Genomic DNA, 16,590 nt, shown 5'->3' with positions numbered 1-16,590 from the left:
TTTACCAGGCTAGGTAAAGCAAAGTGACCTTCCCAAGGTCACTTATCCCCCAAGGGGCAACACTGATCCCAAAATCTTGGTCTTCAAATCTCTCCACTGCCCCATGGGCGAGAATTTTACGTTCAAGCCTATAAAATATAAAATAGCTTATAAAATATAAAATAGAGTGAGGCGGGCGATGGCTGTTTCCATGATTTCCGGGCATAGAGTTAGAAAATCGTGATCCCAGCTCACCCACCCGAAACAGATCACGCAGCTCAAATCTTGTCTGCAGCCTCAACGAGACAAATGTTTGGGACCCCCGAGCTCACCCATCAATCACCCACGCCCTCCCCTCGGGGTCCCTGTCGCCCCCTCCCCTCTTCTCCGCTCCAGTCTCCAGGAAGAGTCGGCGGTCGCGTGGAACAGAGCCGCCGGCAGCACCCACCCCCACGGGGGCGTGGCCGGAGACAGGGGGCGGGACGCGGCGGGAGCCCTGCTCCCAGCCTCCTCCCGACCCGCGCGGTGCAGTGGCTGAGCCAAATATGGGCAGAGCGGAAGCGGCGGGCAGACGTCACGGCGCCGGGTGGGGGCCGCGCTGTGGGGCGGATGACGGGAGGCGCTGACGGCGCCTACGTGTCACCATGGAAACCAAACAGTAAATAGAGGACTCCGGAGCTCCCGGCGCGGCCTGACCCAGCGACCTGGCCAGAAGCAAAGGGCCGGAAGCTGGGAAGGGCCGGGAGAAACCTGGGCTTGGCTGACGAGGGCAGGGGCGCGGCGAGGGTGCCGAGAGGGCGGAGAGGGGACGCCGAGAGAGCACCCCCTCTGGCTGGGCCTTGGGAAGCCAGCTCTCCCTCCTGAATAGAAAGAAGCCCTCCTGGATGGATAGAAGCCTTCCTGTCCGTTTTCAAGGGCTTCCTCGGCCTGCAAGGCTGTTGGAAACACTGATTTTGCTTTGTTTTTTCTTACCAGTGTCTAAGAATTCAGACACTGGAACCACACTACCCGGACTCAGATTCCAGCTCTGCCACTCGAATTGGATGATCTTGAACAGATCGCAATCCTTCTGTGCCCCCAGACTATATTATCTATAAAATAAGGATAATAGCAGGAGTGCCCGTATTCATAAGTTAATATGGATGTTTGTGTGTGTGTGTGTATTTGGAACTGGGTGTCTAGCGCATTGTGAGCCCAAATTACTCCTAGCTATTCATTTTTATTCCTAAGCATCACAATAATAGTTTAGTAGTTTAGGCAACTACTAAATTGCACTACTGTTGTAATTTTTTTTTCTTGATTCGTTTTTCAGTTTTAAATAATTTTAAAAGATTTTCCACTTTAAAATTAATATTAAAATTTAGTAAAATATTTCATATATTAACTGAAATGTGCATTTACCAAATCAAAACGTTGCAAGTCTCAGTTTGCACTGCTTCACAGTTTTCAGTGTTAAACACAAAAACTAGACGGTCATATAGAATAACAACTGAAGCAACTTGGGTTCAGTTTCCTTGTCTTTACTGTCACTGTGTTATCTTTATTTCAAAACAGTGTATGTACGACCATAGGGTTGGGGACACACACTGCACCCAAAATGATCTCAAATGAGCCTGAACCATTACAGTCTTACCCTTAAAATGAAGGCATATAGCTAAATCCACATGTTAGAGAGCAACTGTTAGTATAACTGGGAGTTTACTTCCATGTAGAATACACTGCATTAAAGGATAAATAATTTTTAAATGAAGCTTATGTATACATGTATGAAAACTCAATAGTAATCCCAGCCACTGCTTAGAACTTAAAACAACAAAAGATTTTTTTCAGGAAGGAGTATTTTGTCACTGATGACGTCTAAAATTGCCAGTACATGGTGTTAATAAAAAAGCAGACCACTTTTAGCTAGTTTTATTATTGTTTTTAAATTCTCAGAAGGTGATGTGATCCCTTGTAGATGACAGACCCTAGTGTGACCCTCAATAATTCCTACCTCCTGGCGACCATGTAGGGAATTTGTGTGATTCCTTCCCCTTGAGTGCAGATAGAACCTAAGACTTGCTTCCAAGCAACAGAATATGGCAAAGGTGATGGGATGTCAGCCCCAGATTATGTCATTTTATATATATATAACTCCATCTTGCCAGCAAACACTAGTAGGCTCTCCTGGTAGGCTTGATCAAATGAGCAACCACGGTGAGGAAGCTCACATGACAGGGAACTATGAGCAGCCTCTAGGACCTAAGGGTGGCTTCTGGCCATCAGCCAGTAAAAAGCCAGGCCTTAGTTATACAGTCACAAGGAAATAAAGTCCACCAACAATCCGGATGTGCTCAGAGGCAGACTCTTCCCCATTCAAGCATCCAGCTGAGAATGAGCTTGACTGACACCTTGATTGCAACCTTCTGAGACCTTGAACAGAGGACTAAGCTGAGCTGTGCCTGGACTCCTGACCCACAGAGTCTGTGAGATAGTGAGTATGTGTTGTTTTAAGCAGCTAAATCTGTGGTAATTTGTTGTACAGAAATAGAACCCTAATCCCTCGTCTTTGCCTGTACCTGGGACTTGCTGGGTGTCCCACTGCAGCACTGCACACATTGTTCAGGCCTTCCACCCTCAGTAATGTGCTGTGGGCCCCTTCAACGCACTTCCACAGTTGTCATCTGATGTCATCAATGTTTTCAACCTGGAGAGGAGGTCTGAAATTTTTGAAACCCATTCCTGATTTAGTAGAGGAAACAGTCTCATAGCGGTTAGAGTCTCGCCCCAGATCACAGAGGTATATGTTTGGGGGCAGGTTTTTAACATTCTAGCAAAGCAGTTAAGCACTTTGGACTTTAGAGTCACAAAGAACTGATTTCAAATCTGCTACTTAGCAATTGTGTGACCTTGGTTAACTTCTTTGGTCTATCCTGGATCATTTCCCTATCAGTAAAACAAGGACCCTAATCACATCTCCCTCAGAGGATTGTGGTGAGGACTGAATGAGAGCATCCATTCAACAAAACAATTATTGCATACCCATTACGTGTAAGTTGCTAGAGGTAAAATGATTAGCAAAGCAAATACGGTCCCTGATTTAGCATTGCCTGTAAAGTATGTAGCACAGCCTGGCACATAGCAAGCACGTGTGAAATGTTAGCCATTATCAGTATTATATCCTAAGGCTCCAGGTTCTGGCCCAACCACATGCCTCCATACAAGCTCTATAAATTGATATCCTAGAACCTCTACCATGTAATTCCAACTGCCTACATCCCGTCAACCCTAGATATTCAACAGGCATCTCAAACTCGACATGTGCAACACAGAACTTACCTTCTTATTCCCCCAAACCTGCTTTCTTCCTATAGTCACAATGTCATTGGGGAACCACAAGCTTCCATGTGTGTCAAGCCTGGTAAGCCTGGGAGTGAGCTTGGATTCCTCCCTCTCCCTCACCTCCCACATTCAATCAATCACCAAGTCCTGACAGCCCTACCCCCTAATTACTTCTTGTTCCCTCCCACCACCACTGCCTGGGTTCAGCCTACACACAACTGAACTAAGTAAATACCAGGCTCTTCATGATCTGGCCACAGTTACCTCTTCTTGACCTATCTCCAGCCCCCTCCACTGTGATGCTGCAATACTGATGTATATGAAATCAAATGTATCGTATGACGCTCTACAGTTGACATCTCCCACTCTCTCTTCCCCAAGCTCCACATTCTATAGTCCCCAAAACCAAGTGTGTTGTCTTCTGAGTCTGTGCCTTTACAGTGTATATCCCTCTGCCCCCTGGAATCCTCCACCTGCCACTTGCTAATCTAGCAAATTCCTTCCATCTTTGAAGCCCAGATCAGAGGTCACTTTCTCAGAGATTCCACCAGATAGTTTATCTCTTCCTCCTTCTAGTAACCCCTGTTACATATGCCTCCTGTTAATTTTCATTGCTACAGTGTGTGTGTGACATGTTTGCATGTCCTTCTCCCTTACTGACCAGGAACTCTTTGAGGACAAGATTGCATATTCTTCACATCTGAATCCAACACATGATACAGAATAGACACCTAGAAACTTTTTACCGAATGAAATGAAGTACATGCTTGCTCTAGAGAGTATATATTTTCACCCATGACCCCCCACCTCCCTAAATTATAAAGATGATAAATAGTAGCTCACACTTTTACAATACCCCTGAGTGCCCAGGCACTGTAATAAGCTCTATACATACTAACTTATTTAATGCTCACAACAACCCCAAGAGGTGAATACAATTATTGTCCCCTTTTCACAGATCAGGAAAATAATGTGCAGAGAGGAGAAGTAAAGTGCCCAAGGTCAAGGAGCCAGGATCCAAAGCTGAGCCTAGGCTCTGAAACACTCTGCTATACTGGATCCAATTCCTCAAATCCTATTTATTTATCATATTGCTTTGATAAGTCAAGCTGCAATGACAGTCTCACGATTAACTCAAAAGCCTGAAAATGAATAGTTGTTTCTGCAGAGCTGACCATAAATTGCTCCCCAAAGTAAACATGGCAGCAACTGGGGCCAGTGCCATTCACCCTTATGAGAGAGGGGCTGCCTCTTGCTCCACACCATGCAGCAGGGTCTCCGTCCTGTGGACCTGCTTCTAACATAACTGATGACCAAACCACTCTGGGCTCTGTTCTAATCAACTGACTGCACCAAACCTACGCACCATGTCAGTGTGAGCTGAGAGTGAAAACAGCTTATTAATTAAGAAGAGCTGATGACCATTAGGCCAGGCAGCCTCCCTGGGACAACAAAGGCCAGAGCCCCTTGTGCTCTTTGTCCTCTTGTGCTGCTGAACAAGGCTCAAGGAGAGCAAAGGAAAGGCAGCTTAGATTAGCCCCTAAGTGGGTGTGTGGAGCCATTGAAATGAATTACGTTACAACTAACCCTGTTTATGCCTCCGTTGCTTTCTCCTGTGTGCAAAGTGGAAACCTCTTCAGCCAGCAGCCTTCGGAGACTTTGAACTCATTCATCAAGAGTTGATACCCTTTATTCTCATCTTTCTTCCTCAGGTCTGGCCATATTCTTGGTAAATGATGACTGTGATAATGACATTGATGTTGGTCACGATCATGAGAGCAGCTAACCCTATTCTTCTAATGCAGACTAAATTCTAAGTTTTATAATTTAGCACACTTCTTGCTAGAAACCAATGAACTCAAATGGATTTGTGTGATAGTCTGAAAATGTTATATCAACGAGAGTGAAAAACACAGTTTTGTTTGTCTCTGATGACGATTATACTGACATTTACGTCCATATCTACTCTTTGCTTGATACTGAAACAAGTTTCTCAATTTGTAATTAGCCTAGAAGTGTCACTGACCTGCAGTATACTTGTACTTTTTGTACCCTTAAAATTCCTTCCCAACCTAGCTAGTTCCTCATCTTAATATTGTAGAACTGTTGACAAGAATTTTTTAAATTTAATTTTGTTGAAGGGTAGTTGATTTACAATGTTAGTGTCAGGTGTACAGCAAAGTGATTCATAGACATATATATAGACATATTTTTTTTCAGATTATTTTCCGTTATAGTTTACTAAAAGAAATTGAATATAGTTCCCGGTGCTATACAGTAGGTCCTTGTTGTTTATCTATTTTATATTTAGTAGTGTATATCTTATTAATCCCAAACTTCTAATTTATCCCTCCCTACCAGGAATTTTTTTTTTAAATAAGGGGCATGCTCATTCACTCAGGAAGAAATCTACAAAGCTCACAGCTCATCTTCACTGTTAAGTTCTGGTTATCTCCCTTTAGACATTTTGCAATTTTTATTTCTGTAAAATTTTATCTGTAATTTTCATACATTTCATTCATCTTCATTCATCTAACAAGCATTTGAGTGCCTAAATAGACATTAGAGATAGAGAGGTGATTGAAATAAAAAAAGGTCCCTGCTCACATGGAACTCACAGTCCAGTGGTGAAAGGCAGAAATTTGTTTAAAATGAAAAGAAAACATAATTTAGGTGTTGCAGAGAGTGATATGGGCTGTGAAAAAAAAAAAAAGCAGGATAATGAGGTACAGAGTCATGGGGAGGGAGTGTGGGTAGAAGTGCTCTAGATAGGATGACCTGGGAAGGCTTCTTGGAGGGGGTGTTCTTTGAACTGAGTCCTGAATGACAGGAAGGAGCCAGGCTGGGAAAAGAGGCCCAGGCAAAGGGGCAGCAAGAGCAAAGGCCCTGCGGCAGGAACATGCATGCTATGTGTCAGGAGGGGAAGGAAGACCTGTGAGCAGAGTGCCTACAGGGAAGGACAGGAGATGAGAGTGGAGAGGAGTCAAAAATCAACTCTTTAATGTTTATAGCAAAACAGCACAGACTAAAGTGCTCCAATAGTCAGCATTCAAATGATGCTCACATCTCGTTGATGTTGTGAGGAATTTGATTATTCTGTATTTGGAGGAAATCTCACACATGGTTTAAAGATTGAATTTTTGTTTTAGATTTTTTTTTTCACTTGAAAAACATCAAAACTTCAACTGATTTCCTTAGAGTGATGATCTGAGAACTTTTACTTTGCCTCTGTCTCTACCTTATTCGTTAATTAAAGAGTATAATTGATTTCCTTTCATTCACGCATGGAATTTTGCTGTTGATACAAAAGTTACTGTTATTAGAACAAATTGTTAAATGCTACCCTTTAATTTTGATGATTATGTGGGATGCAGGGATGTGCAAAGATGATGCAGAATCTACAATCCACTATTATATAAAGATAACTTTTTTCCTCTACCCTTTTTTCATCTGAAATTCATCTGGAGCTGAAAGTACAATGGCAGTGCACTCACTCTGAAATTGAATAACCCAGAAGTAAGCCCGGGGAGGCAGCAGAGGAATTCCAGGAACCAAAGATGGAAGTGGGTATGTGTTTGAAGCCGGATATAAAAGATGTGAAATCCCCATTGCTTAATATCAGAACAGGTCCTGGGCTGGGAGAATTTGAGAGTATGTGTGGAATATATTTCTGCTTGTGGAAATAGTGTAGAATGTATTCATTTATCCACCCCACAAATATTTGTTAACCCTGTACTATGTGCCAGGCACTGAATCATCTGGGGAATCCATTGATGAGCTAAACTAGCTCACATCCTCATTCCCATCCCTTTCTATAATCTGAGTATCTTTTGTATCAGTGAACCATGATGCCCTGAGATAGTTATTTTGTTGAGACCAGCGTAAGGCCATATCTTGTGGGTAGGTATCGGAGTCTTTCCCGAAAGGAAGATGCCTTTCCCAGTGTCCATTGTCCATGGGAGTTGTTGAATCCTGAGTCAGGAAAGGAGGACTTGGAAGGAGCCCTTTGGCTAGAAAGGGGAAATTCCTTTCTTCTCTTGATCCCATGAAAAGGGTGGGCAGAGAGCTTGGTAGGATGTCAGCCCTATGGTGGACCCTAGAACAAGCCTCTGAGAAGCCTATTAAGGAGATTCTCTGTGTGCAAATCCCTCCCTCTGGACCTTCAGTGCAGTCTTGTTGATAGAGTTGCCTGGTCTCAACTGGGCTATAGTGAACTAGAGGAAGAGTCTGTGTCTAGCTCGAGTCCAGAGCTGTCAAGTGGAAAGCAATGCTCTCTCTCTATAATCAGGGTAGGGCTGACAGAGGCCATTAGTCAGGTCTCCAGGAGCAGTACAGTGTAGTGTCCAGGGCTAGAGGTTCAGCCTCCCTTCCCCATCTGAGAGATCTCTTTCCATGGGTTGTTATCACTGTACATGTAAGGGAGCCAGCTGGCTTCCTTCAGATCTCTTGCTGTGACTTCAGATCTAGGTTCTAGTGATAGTGATTCTGTATTTAGTTTAGGTCATATCTAAGGGATCCAGAAAACTTACCCTCTGAACAACAAACAGGGAATCTAAGGCCACTTTCATTACTGCCCGACAGGCGAAAATAATATGTAAGTGATGGGTGAGAGATCAGTGCTCTTAAGAGCCTAAAGTAGGTTGCTTGTAAATGTCAATTATTATGCAAGGAGCAGGGAGATCACAGGTGAGAACACCAACCTCAATGGAACTGTCATATTAAATTAAAACTTTCAACTTGGCTGAATATGACATCTCCTAACCACCCAGTGATTTTCATTATCACCAAAGCGTTAGAAGGCTGGTCCTGAAGCTCCTCTTGCACCCAGCCTGTGTGCAGACCTGGGCTCTGGCTTCTGAGCACCATGCCTGTCTGATAGCAGAGAGCAGTGGGGGAAGGGCGCCGCCCCCTCTCTTTGTGGTTTTTACCTGTGCGCGTAAGTGCCCCATTACCAGATGTGTCCCAGACAAAGGTCGTGTTCTTCATTAAGATGATAAAGTTTCTAAGTTAAAGCCTATTCACTCGTGTTGACTTCTCCTTCTGGAGCTATTATGTAACTTTTTATTTACCAAATGATCAACCATTGTTTGTACTGTTTGAGATCTCTTTCAAATTCTCAGAGCCAGCTTTCTCTTCCCCCAGTGTAAACTGAACGTCAGGCATATGTGAAAGAAACTTCAGAAATTACAACACATTTATTACTAAGGCGTAGGACGATAACCCTCCTTTCCTTCCCAGAATAAAAATAATACAACTAAATGCATGTATGTTAGAGATAAGGACTAAAAAGTTGTGGGGTTTTTCTTTTTCTAACCAGTGAATACTTTTTTTTTAACCAGGTATTAAGAAGCAATTCAGCCTGATGAATAGAGCAATGAGTGAGGAAGTTAAGATTCCAGTCCCAATAGTGGAATATGGAGAAAGTCATCATTCTAACCATTCTTCTATTTGTTCTCCTTTAAGGCGGGAGTAACCTTCACATGATTTTGTGGCAATAAATAGTTAAAGTAGTTTGTGCAAAGCTTAATTGTTTGCTAAAAGGATTCCTAGAAGACCAAGATATTTAAATTTAATATTAGTACAACTAGATTTAAATAGTCCCCCCTTTGACTTTCAAACCAGAAAAAGAAGCGGGAAGACGTGTTTCCACAGAAGCTATTGCAAAGCAGTTTCCCATTCCCAGAATCTGTAATTAGACTCTCAGCCCTGCAAAGTGAAGACACATTTGTATAATACTCCAACCTCGGCTCTAGGGTTTCTTTCTCTCTGATAAAGGATCAAACAGAGGGGTGTGTCCCTTCCAGAAGCTTCCCATTCTTGACAAACTGGTCTCCAATAATACCTCTCAGAATCTTACAAAACTTCCTGAATGAAAAGAGGATGAAGTTGGTCGCATTCAACTTAAATGCTTTTATTGACAATGTCTTTGAACAATAAGCAAACAATGCTTAAATTTTTCATTCAGATTCACTTTCCACATGTCAAAAGACCTCAAGGTAGAAAAAAATAAAATAAAAATATAAATATCTGAGAATCCATCTTAATAAATAAATTAAAAACACAATAAAACGTTTTCATGGAAAACTGTTAATGTCAGAACATTCAGACCACCTCGACAATGCATGATCAGTAACATTACAATGAACATTGATGTTGAAGAAAATCTACAGTACATGGATATAGCTATTTATTTCTATCTACTAGAAAATAAAGTCATATCTTTTCTTAGTTTAATATTGGTCATTGCTAATCAGAACACACTATTGCCAGGAACACAGTAGTTATTGTTAAAATCAGCTGCACTAGATACAATTTGAAAATATCCAGCACCAGGTTAATTCCAATAATGAACCCAATAGATTAGTTAATGCTATGAGAAGACTAAAGGGAAAGAGAAAAGAGACACAGACCCAGGCCTGGCTCAACATGCTACTAACTACCAGCTCTCAGATGTGTCACTGGGAACAATACACACTCCATGCGTTTTGCTACATCTCCGGAAGAGGTAAGGACTTGAGTCCACACGTGGTTGCTTTCAAGTCCTTGAGGCCCACAGCCTGGTGTGTTTCACGCACAGATAATGTCCTCCCTAGGTCTGCAGGAACCCTCGAGGGAAGACGTGGTTCTCTCCGTAATGTACCAGCTCAGGCAGTGGCACAGGCATGCCTGCTGCCTCCCCTCTCTGCCTGCTCACAGGGCCAGCAGCGTGGGTGAGCTGAGCGAGTCAGAGGAAGGCTCGTTGCTGCTGCTGCCCTTGCGGTGAGCAGCTGCACAGCTGGGGAAGGAGTCAGCCTCGGGGTAGGTAAAGACGAAGGAAGACGTGTAAGTAGTGCAGCTGGGAGTACAGGTGACCACTGGGGTGCACAGGGGCTCCAGCTCTGTGGCCATGGGCCCCATCCCCAGGGAACCACCATGCAGGGGCTCCCAGTCTGCTGCATAGAAGGAACCAGACAGGTCCATGTCTGGCACAGAACGTGCGGTCTCAGAGCCGCTGGGCCTGGAAGATGCTGGGAACAAGAAGTCATCAAAGGGCTCAGCCTTCAGCTCCATGCTGCTGGAGCTCTTGGCGGGCTCCACTGAGGGCTTGGGCTCAGGGTCATTTAGGAGGGGCAGGGTGAAGGCCTCCTCGGATTCTGGGGTGGCAGCCTCAGGCAGGCCCCCACTCAGATCAAGGGAAGCCACAGACATCTCTTCTGGGAAACCCAGGTCATCAGGGATCTTGCAGGCAGGTCGATGAGCTGCCAGGATGAACTCTAGTTTTTCCTTCTCCTTCAGCAGGTTGGCAATCTCAGTCTGCAAAGCGGACTTCTCATCTTCTAATTGGTCTGTCTCCTGGAGAGAGAGGATAAAGCAAAGTGTAAGACACAGTCTTGCTCAAGGACACTTCTCGCTTATGCCCAATCTCCAACTTTCCCCTTAAGTTTTAAAAAGAAGTGACCCAAGGGATCTACCTACCGCTTGGAGTGTGTCAGTCAGCTCCCTCCTCCGGTTCCGGCATTTGGCTGCAGCCATCTTATTCCTTTCCCTTCGGATTCTCCTTTTCTCTTCTTCTTCTGGGGACAACTGCGGGGAGAAGAAGAGCAACATTCAGTAACAGTGTCTGTCATCAGCTCCATTTGTGCACCCCAGTGAAACTGGCTCCTGCAGCTTCCCAGCCTCTGGCACCTCTTCTGTGAAGCCATTTCTAACCTGCAGTTTGCAGGCTGGGTGTGACTTGCATTTCAAATAAGATCCTCAGCAAGAGAACAAAGAGGAGCCCAGTCTAAAAGCATGAGATAGGAATCTATTAGGGAAGAAACTAGGCATTATGGTACCTCTTGGGGTGGGACTATAGGAGTCTGACTTGGGATGGAAAGGGCTTGGAGCCAGGGTTCCTCATTCAGGATTATGTAGTCATCTCTATGCATGGCTTCACCCTGTCCACTGCGCCCCCCAATTCCACCAATGCCGACCGCCACCTCTCAGCCACAGAGAGAAGGTGCCAAGAACTCCTCACCTGTTCCACCTTGCCCCTCCTGCCAATGCTCTGAGCTCTGCCTCCTGTCATAGTCTTCACGACTCCAGCCCTGGGGTAAGCCCCAGTCGAGGGAGTGGGGACTCCATAGGGGTGGGGAGCTCTGGTCTGGGATGGGGCCACGGAGGAGACCAGGGTGGGCTGCACCAGCCACTGCAGGTCCGGGCTGGTCGAGATGGCCGTCACTGTTGGGATGAAGTTGGCACTGGAGACGGCCAGATCGGTACAGAAATCCTAGAACGAAAACAGAAGGAGAAAGCTGATGTGAGTGAGCAGGTTCTGGACGCAGGTGGGGCGAGCCGAGTTCCCAGTGCCGCATGCAGCAGGGAGAGGGAGGAGAAACCGTCCTGCCATGGACTGCTCAAGTCTTTTTACATGCCCCTCATGGAGAACGAAAGATCTCCCCATTTCTTCCTAGGAATTCCGCAGCGCGTTGCCTTTCTCCTCCATCATCCTGCTGCTGCGTTCCCGTTATCCCTTCAGCATCACTCGCTTGAAAGGGGGTTTGTTATAAATATCCCTGACGTCTGCGCTGACGCAGGCGCCGCTCCGGAGTCTCCTGAATGAACTCGCTTTTTATCAATGAAACTGCCTTACACACCCGCCAGCTTCACCCTCCTTCCTTACCCCTCCTCCCTGCTCCAGGCAGCGAGGGGAGGGGAGATTGCCGCTTTTTGCTGCCTCCCTGAGGCGCCGGGCTCTAGTTAACGAGTCTTTGCCTGGGACACTTTTGCCCCAGCTAGTGTCAGGGACCAGTCAGGGAGCGCGGGCCGGGGGCAGCTCAGTATGAACCCGCGGTTGGAAAGGAGAGCCAATTCTTATGATGACAAGAGTGCGTGCACTCCAAACAAGTCTGGGGCTCCCGAGATAGGGCACTCCGGCCGGGGCAAGCCTCCCTCCCCAGGGAAAGGGGTTCCCGACTCGTCTTCCTGAGAGTTCCTCCCTGGTGTGTCTTCCTGGGTGACCCCGAGCCCTGGGCCCCGAGGCGCCGCGAAGCCAGCCTTACCTGCGCATTGACGGGAGAGCCCATGCTGGAGAAGGAGTCGGCCGGTGAGTGGTAGTAGGAGAGATTGTCCCCGGCCGGGGAGGCGCTGCTGCAGCGGGAGGATGACGCCTCGTAGTCGGCGTTGAAGCCGGAGAACATCATGATCTCAGGTAGTCAAAGTCGGGCGAGGGGCTTAGGGGCGGAGACAGGTAGGAGCTGCGGGGCAGAGCTGGGTAGAGAGCGGTCGCTGCTCGCTCGCTGCGCCGCCGCCGGCTCTGTCTCAGCTTCTCAGCTGCTCGCTGCAGATGCGGTTGGAGTACTAGGCGCCGCAGCCACTGCTTTTATAACAGCATTTTCTGAATGAGCCCAACACGTCACGGGGCGCAACCATTGTGGCCCCCGAGGGGTGGCGCGCGTGCCTGGCCACCTCTGTCGCCTTCTCGCCGCCTCCGCCGTCCTCTCAGCCCCCTGCCTCCCGTCTTGTTGTGTTCTTTATCTTGTGAGAGTTCTCCATCTGGGTCTTAGAGGTCGCATGGAGCCCTTAAGATGAGGGACTTCGGGGATGATTCCCCCCACGACCGCAGGGAACGGCCGTGGAAACCTGCTGACGCAGATGTCCTAATATGGACATCCTGTGTAAAGGGGAGGGAGGGATTGACGGGAACTGCTCGCGGGCTGCAGCCAACACCAAGGGTGCAGCGCGGGGGGAGGCGGGGACCGCGGCCGGGGGGAGGGGAGGCGGGAAAGGCGGAGAACGCGAGCGAACATTCGCACCTGGTTCAATGCGGACCCTTGTTCCCGGGGTGGGGGTGGGGGGCGCCTTTTTGCCCGTGTATGGAAACCAGGGAACAGTTCTGAAGCTCAGGTATGGGCGAAACAGGTACATAGCCCGGAGGACTTAAGCCTCGGCTCGGGAAGGAATGCGTCTCCACCCCCATTCCCCATTCAAACCCTAATTCAGTGCAAACTGTGGAAGAAGGCCCTCACCCCCCTCGCCTCAAACCCCTAGGCTCCCGGACTACTAGGAGGACTGTTACTGCTTTTAGAAGCAGAAAGTCGGGGTATCCAAATTAAGAGAATACGATAACCTACTTTATCTACGATGCTGGGTATTTCAATTATAATTTTTTTTTTAAGGAAAAAGGCGATTTTTTTTTCTCGGCCATATATGGGATGTTAGTGTCACTGTCAAATCTCTGAGACATTAGCCAATAAACACTATGCAGAACCTCAATGCAAGGATGTCTGAAGGGTTCATTTGCCTGGTTCTGACCTCGGGCCTGGGGCCTGGGGTGGAAGTAGGGGTGTTATGTGGACAAGGTCGTCAGTTCAGGGTACCGGATGTAGTGAGCTCTTGGGGAAGCGCAAGTCTGAGCTGGGGTGGTGGGGGTGGTTCAGTCCCCCAGGAAGCTGGTTATTGGGAGCCCGCAGCGAGTGATTTTCCAGCGCGGACTTGGAGGGGGGAGGATCGGGGGCGCTGGAAGACTGTGCCAGCAGCTCCCAGACCTCGGCGGCTGGGACCTCAGGCATCGCTCCGTGGCTCGGAAAACAGGGCTTTGGGGCAAGGTGCTCACGAGTGGGTTGCGCCCCCAGAACTCCTTGCCTCCTGCTCCAGTGTAAAGGACAGCCTGGGTCACCCTGTCCTGGCTAGGTCCCAGCGCGGTGGCCACCTCCGGGACCCGAAGTCGCAGGTCCCCGGATAGCCCCCGGTGTCCCTTCCCCGACTCTTCGCGCCCGGGGGGGTCACGGTGGGCACCTGGAGAGGGGCGAGGCGGGATTGGGGCGAGGCGGGATTAGGGCAGCGGGCGGATCCTTTGGGACGCGCGGGGAGCGGGACCGCCGAACTGCCTCCAGCCGCCGCACCCCGGAGCCAGGCGATCCTGCTATAGATAGTAACAGGGAAGCGGCTGTTTACAGCAACACTGCGCAGCCAGGGCCGTCTCCAGGAGACGCCGCGCGGCCGGGCGCGCCGTCGGTCTGGCTAGGCCGCCCTCCCTCCTCGCTCCCCGGGGGCCTCGGCCTCCCTGTCGCGGCTGCGGCCACTCCCGCCGCCTGACATCATCCGCGGGGTCTGGGGGCTGAGTGCGGCTTGCGCGCGGCTAGGCGCTAACCTCGATTCTTAGAGATGCGAAGCCGGAGGGAGCGGGGAGGGCAGGGAGGCGGAGATTCGTGGAACTGGGCCACTTGCTATTTTTGCATTCCCTGTCACAAGCAGAGGTGAAAACAGAATTTAATCATTGTATGTCACTGGTTTATATTGGTGGGAATTTGGGCGCGCTTTTTTTTTCTCTCTTGAAAAAGGAGCGAGAAAAGGAAAAACACATAATACATAAACACAGACTTCTCTGAGCTGCTCTGAATCCTAAAGCAGTTCTGAGGCCTTCCATTCACCTAATTCTGTCATCTGTCAAGCTATTCCACTGTCCTTGATTCTTCAAAAAAAAAAAAAAAAGTTATGAAGGCAAATCCATTTCTATTCTTCTTAGCTTCCGGCAAAGTAGGTCAAGCTTTGAATTCCTGGGTCTGGACTTGTCTTCCATTCATAACTGAATCTCAGGCCACTTAAGAGAAAACCTAGAATGATTTCATTTACTTCCCCTTCAGAGTCTTGAAGCAGCTCAGGCCAACACCTAAAGCATGTGTCAAGATTTTATATCCAGGATTTACCTCATATATCGTTTATCCTGCCCTTGCCAATAAAAAAGGAAAAGAGCCTTTGGATAAGACTGTCTCCTCCACATAGCTTAACTCTTTCCTTCCTAGCACCATTATGACCAGAGAGTTGGAGACAATAAATCCATCCTCTGAAAAGGACAAGACCACACATTCACTCATTCTTTCATTTATTTAGCAAAGAATTTACTTATTGTGAGCCACCCATGGCCTGGCACTGTGCTGGGGGCTGGCCCTTGCTGTGAAAGAGATTCCAGTGTTGTGGACTTACAAGTCATTAGAGAATTGCAGGGCAGCAGTAAGTGGTTTGACAGAGGTAATAACAGGGTGCTGTGGAACACAGAAGAGGTTTTGGGGACAGGTATCAGAGGAAGTCTACAATACAGAGATGGGACCTGGATCCATTGTCCTCTAGGAAATGACATGATAAAGACTGAAAGGGGCCAGAGCATCTTCTAGGAAGCAAGCACTCGACCCAAAGCAATAATATCAGATGATATAATCTCAGACTTCCTCTCTTGCCCCACGAATATCTAACATGCTCTTACATCTCAGTCCACTCCTGATATCCATTTCAGGACTGCAAAATCCCATTTTTGATATTGAGCTCACATGATCTAGTCTTAAAATAAAGGGAAATCAGAACCAACATGTGAAGTTATCTTTGCCATTTGCCAAGATCAGTGTAACTTTGAGACAGATGTGTGAACACAGTGCCGCCTTCCAGCAGGGCAGGGATTCCAGGTTCTGGACAAGTCTGAGCATATAAAACCAAAACTTGCATAGTTTGTGATTATCTATGTGCCGAGTTCCTCCTATCTGAGGATTCAGCAGTGAAAAGGAGGGTAGACTCTCACATCTGATTTTAACCCAGATTGAAAATAAATTCATTCTTTCTAAGCAGTTGTTTCTTATCAGATAGAGACTTTTCCTATTTGCCCTTCTCTGGCATTTGAGTTTAGAGACCTGACCCACATCAAGCATTTGTTCAATAACTCTGGAGGTCAGTGCACATTGTTTAGCCTGGTGTTATTGCAACATTAAGTGAAAGGCTGCTGTCTGTGCCGCCTACGTAAATGCTGCCGCACACAACCATCCCCAGCATGCAGAAGTACTTGTTTATTTGGGGAAGTGTGGTCTAGTGGTGAAGGGCTGTGGTCAGAGCACGGGACCAGAAGTCAGGAAGATGTGTATAGCAAATTCAACTCCTTCAGGGACTTGGGGAAGTCGCTTCTAAGATTTGTTTAGCATCTACATACTTTTGCCCTTTGTCTTTTTCACATACAAATATTCACTTACTACTTAGCCCAGTGCCTAGCCCTTTGTAGGTGTTTACTAAATATCTATTGAATAGGATGAATGAAGGAATGCCCTCACCCAAGGAAGGCAAATATATATTATTGTCCATTGTGTGGTACTAAGAAATCAAATAGATAGTGTTCTTTAACTTTAAGAAAAGCTGAACAGGCTGAGTCTTTTATTCTTGGTTATAAATAGACAAAAGTTGGGAAAGGGAAAATAACAAGATGTTGGGGCTATTTTCGGCTGGTGCAGGCTCTGTGTATAAAGAACACCCCAGTGGTTCATGATGAAAGGTCAAACTTATCCTTGTTATTGA

General features: G+C 47.1%; 1 protein-coding gene and 1 long non-coding RNA gene across 2 annotated transcripts; one reads left to right on the top strand and one right to left on the bottom strand.

Moving 5' to 3' along the window:
- Positions 1 to 2,323: 2,323 nt before the first annotated feature.
- Positions 2,324 to 8,767, top strand: LOC116664351. Its single transcript, XR_004320849.1, has 3 exons — positions 2,324 to 2,452; positions 6,768 to 6,867; positions 8,640 to 8,767. It is a non-coding gene; the product is annotated as an uncharacterized LOC116664351 (long non-coding RNA).
- A 423-nt stretch (positions 8,768 to 9,190) lies between these two features.
- On the bottom strand, positions 9,191 to 12,612 carry FOS (Fos proto-oncogene, AP-1 transcription factor subunit). The gene is made up of 4 exons (XM_006184467.3): positions 12,321 to 12,612; positions 11,297 to 11,548; positions 10,756 to 10,863; positions 9,191 to 10,632 (listed from the first exon to the last, which is right to left on the bottom strand). The coding sequence occupies exons 1-4, from the start codon at positions 12,459 to 12,461 to the stop codon at positions 9,991 to 9,993; spliced, it is 1,143 nt and encodes a 380-aa protein (XP_006184529.1). The 5' UTR covers positions 12,462 to 12,612; the 3' UTR covers positions 9,191 to 9,990.
- Positions 12,613 to 16,590: the final 3,978 nt, after the last annotated feature.

This window comes from Camelus ferus, chromosome 6, assembly GCF_009834535.1.
Source record: "Camelus ferus isolate YT-003-E chromosome 6, BCGSAC_Cfer_1.0, whole genome shotgun sequence".
In the NCBI taxonomy this organism is placed as follows: Eukaryota; Metazoa; Chordata; class Mammalia; order Artiodactyla; family Camelidae; genus Camelus; species Camelus ferus.
This window is presented reverse-complemented; position numbering and strand designations above follow the sequence as displayed.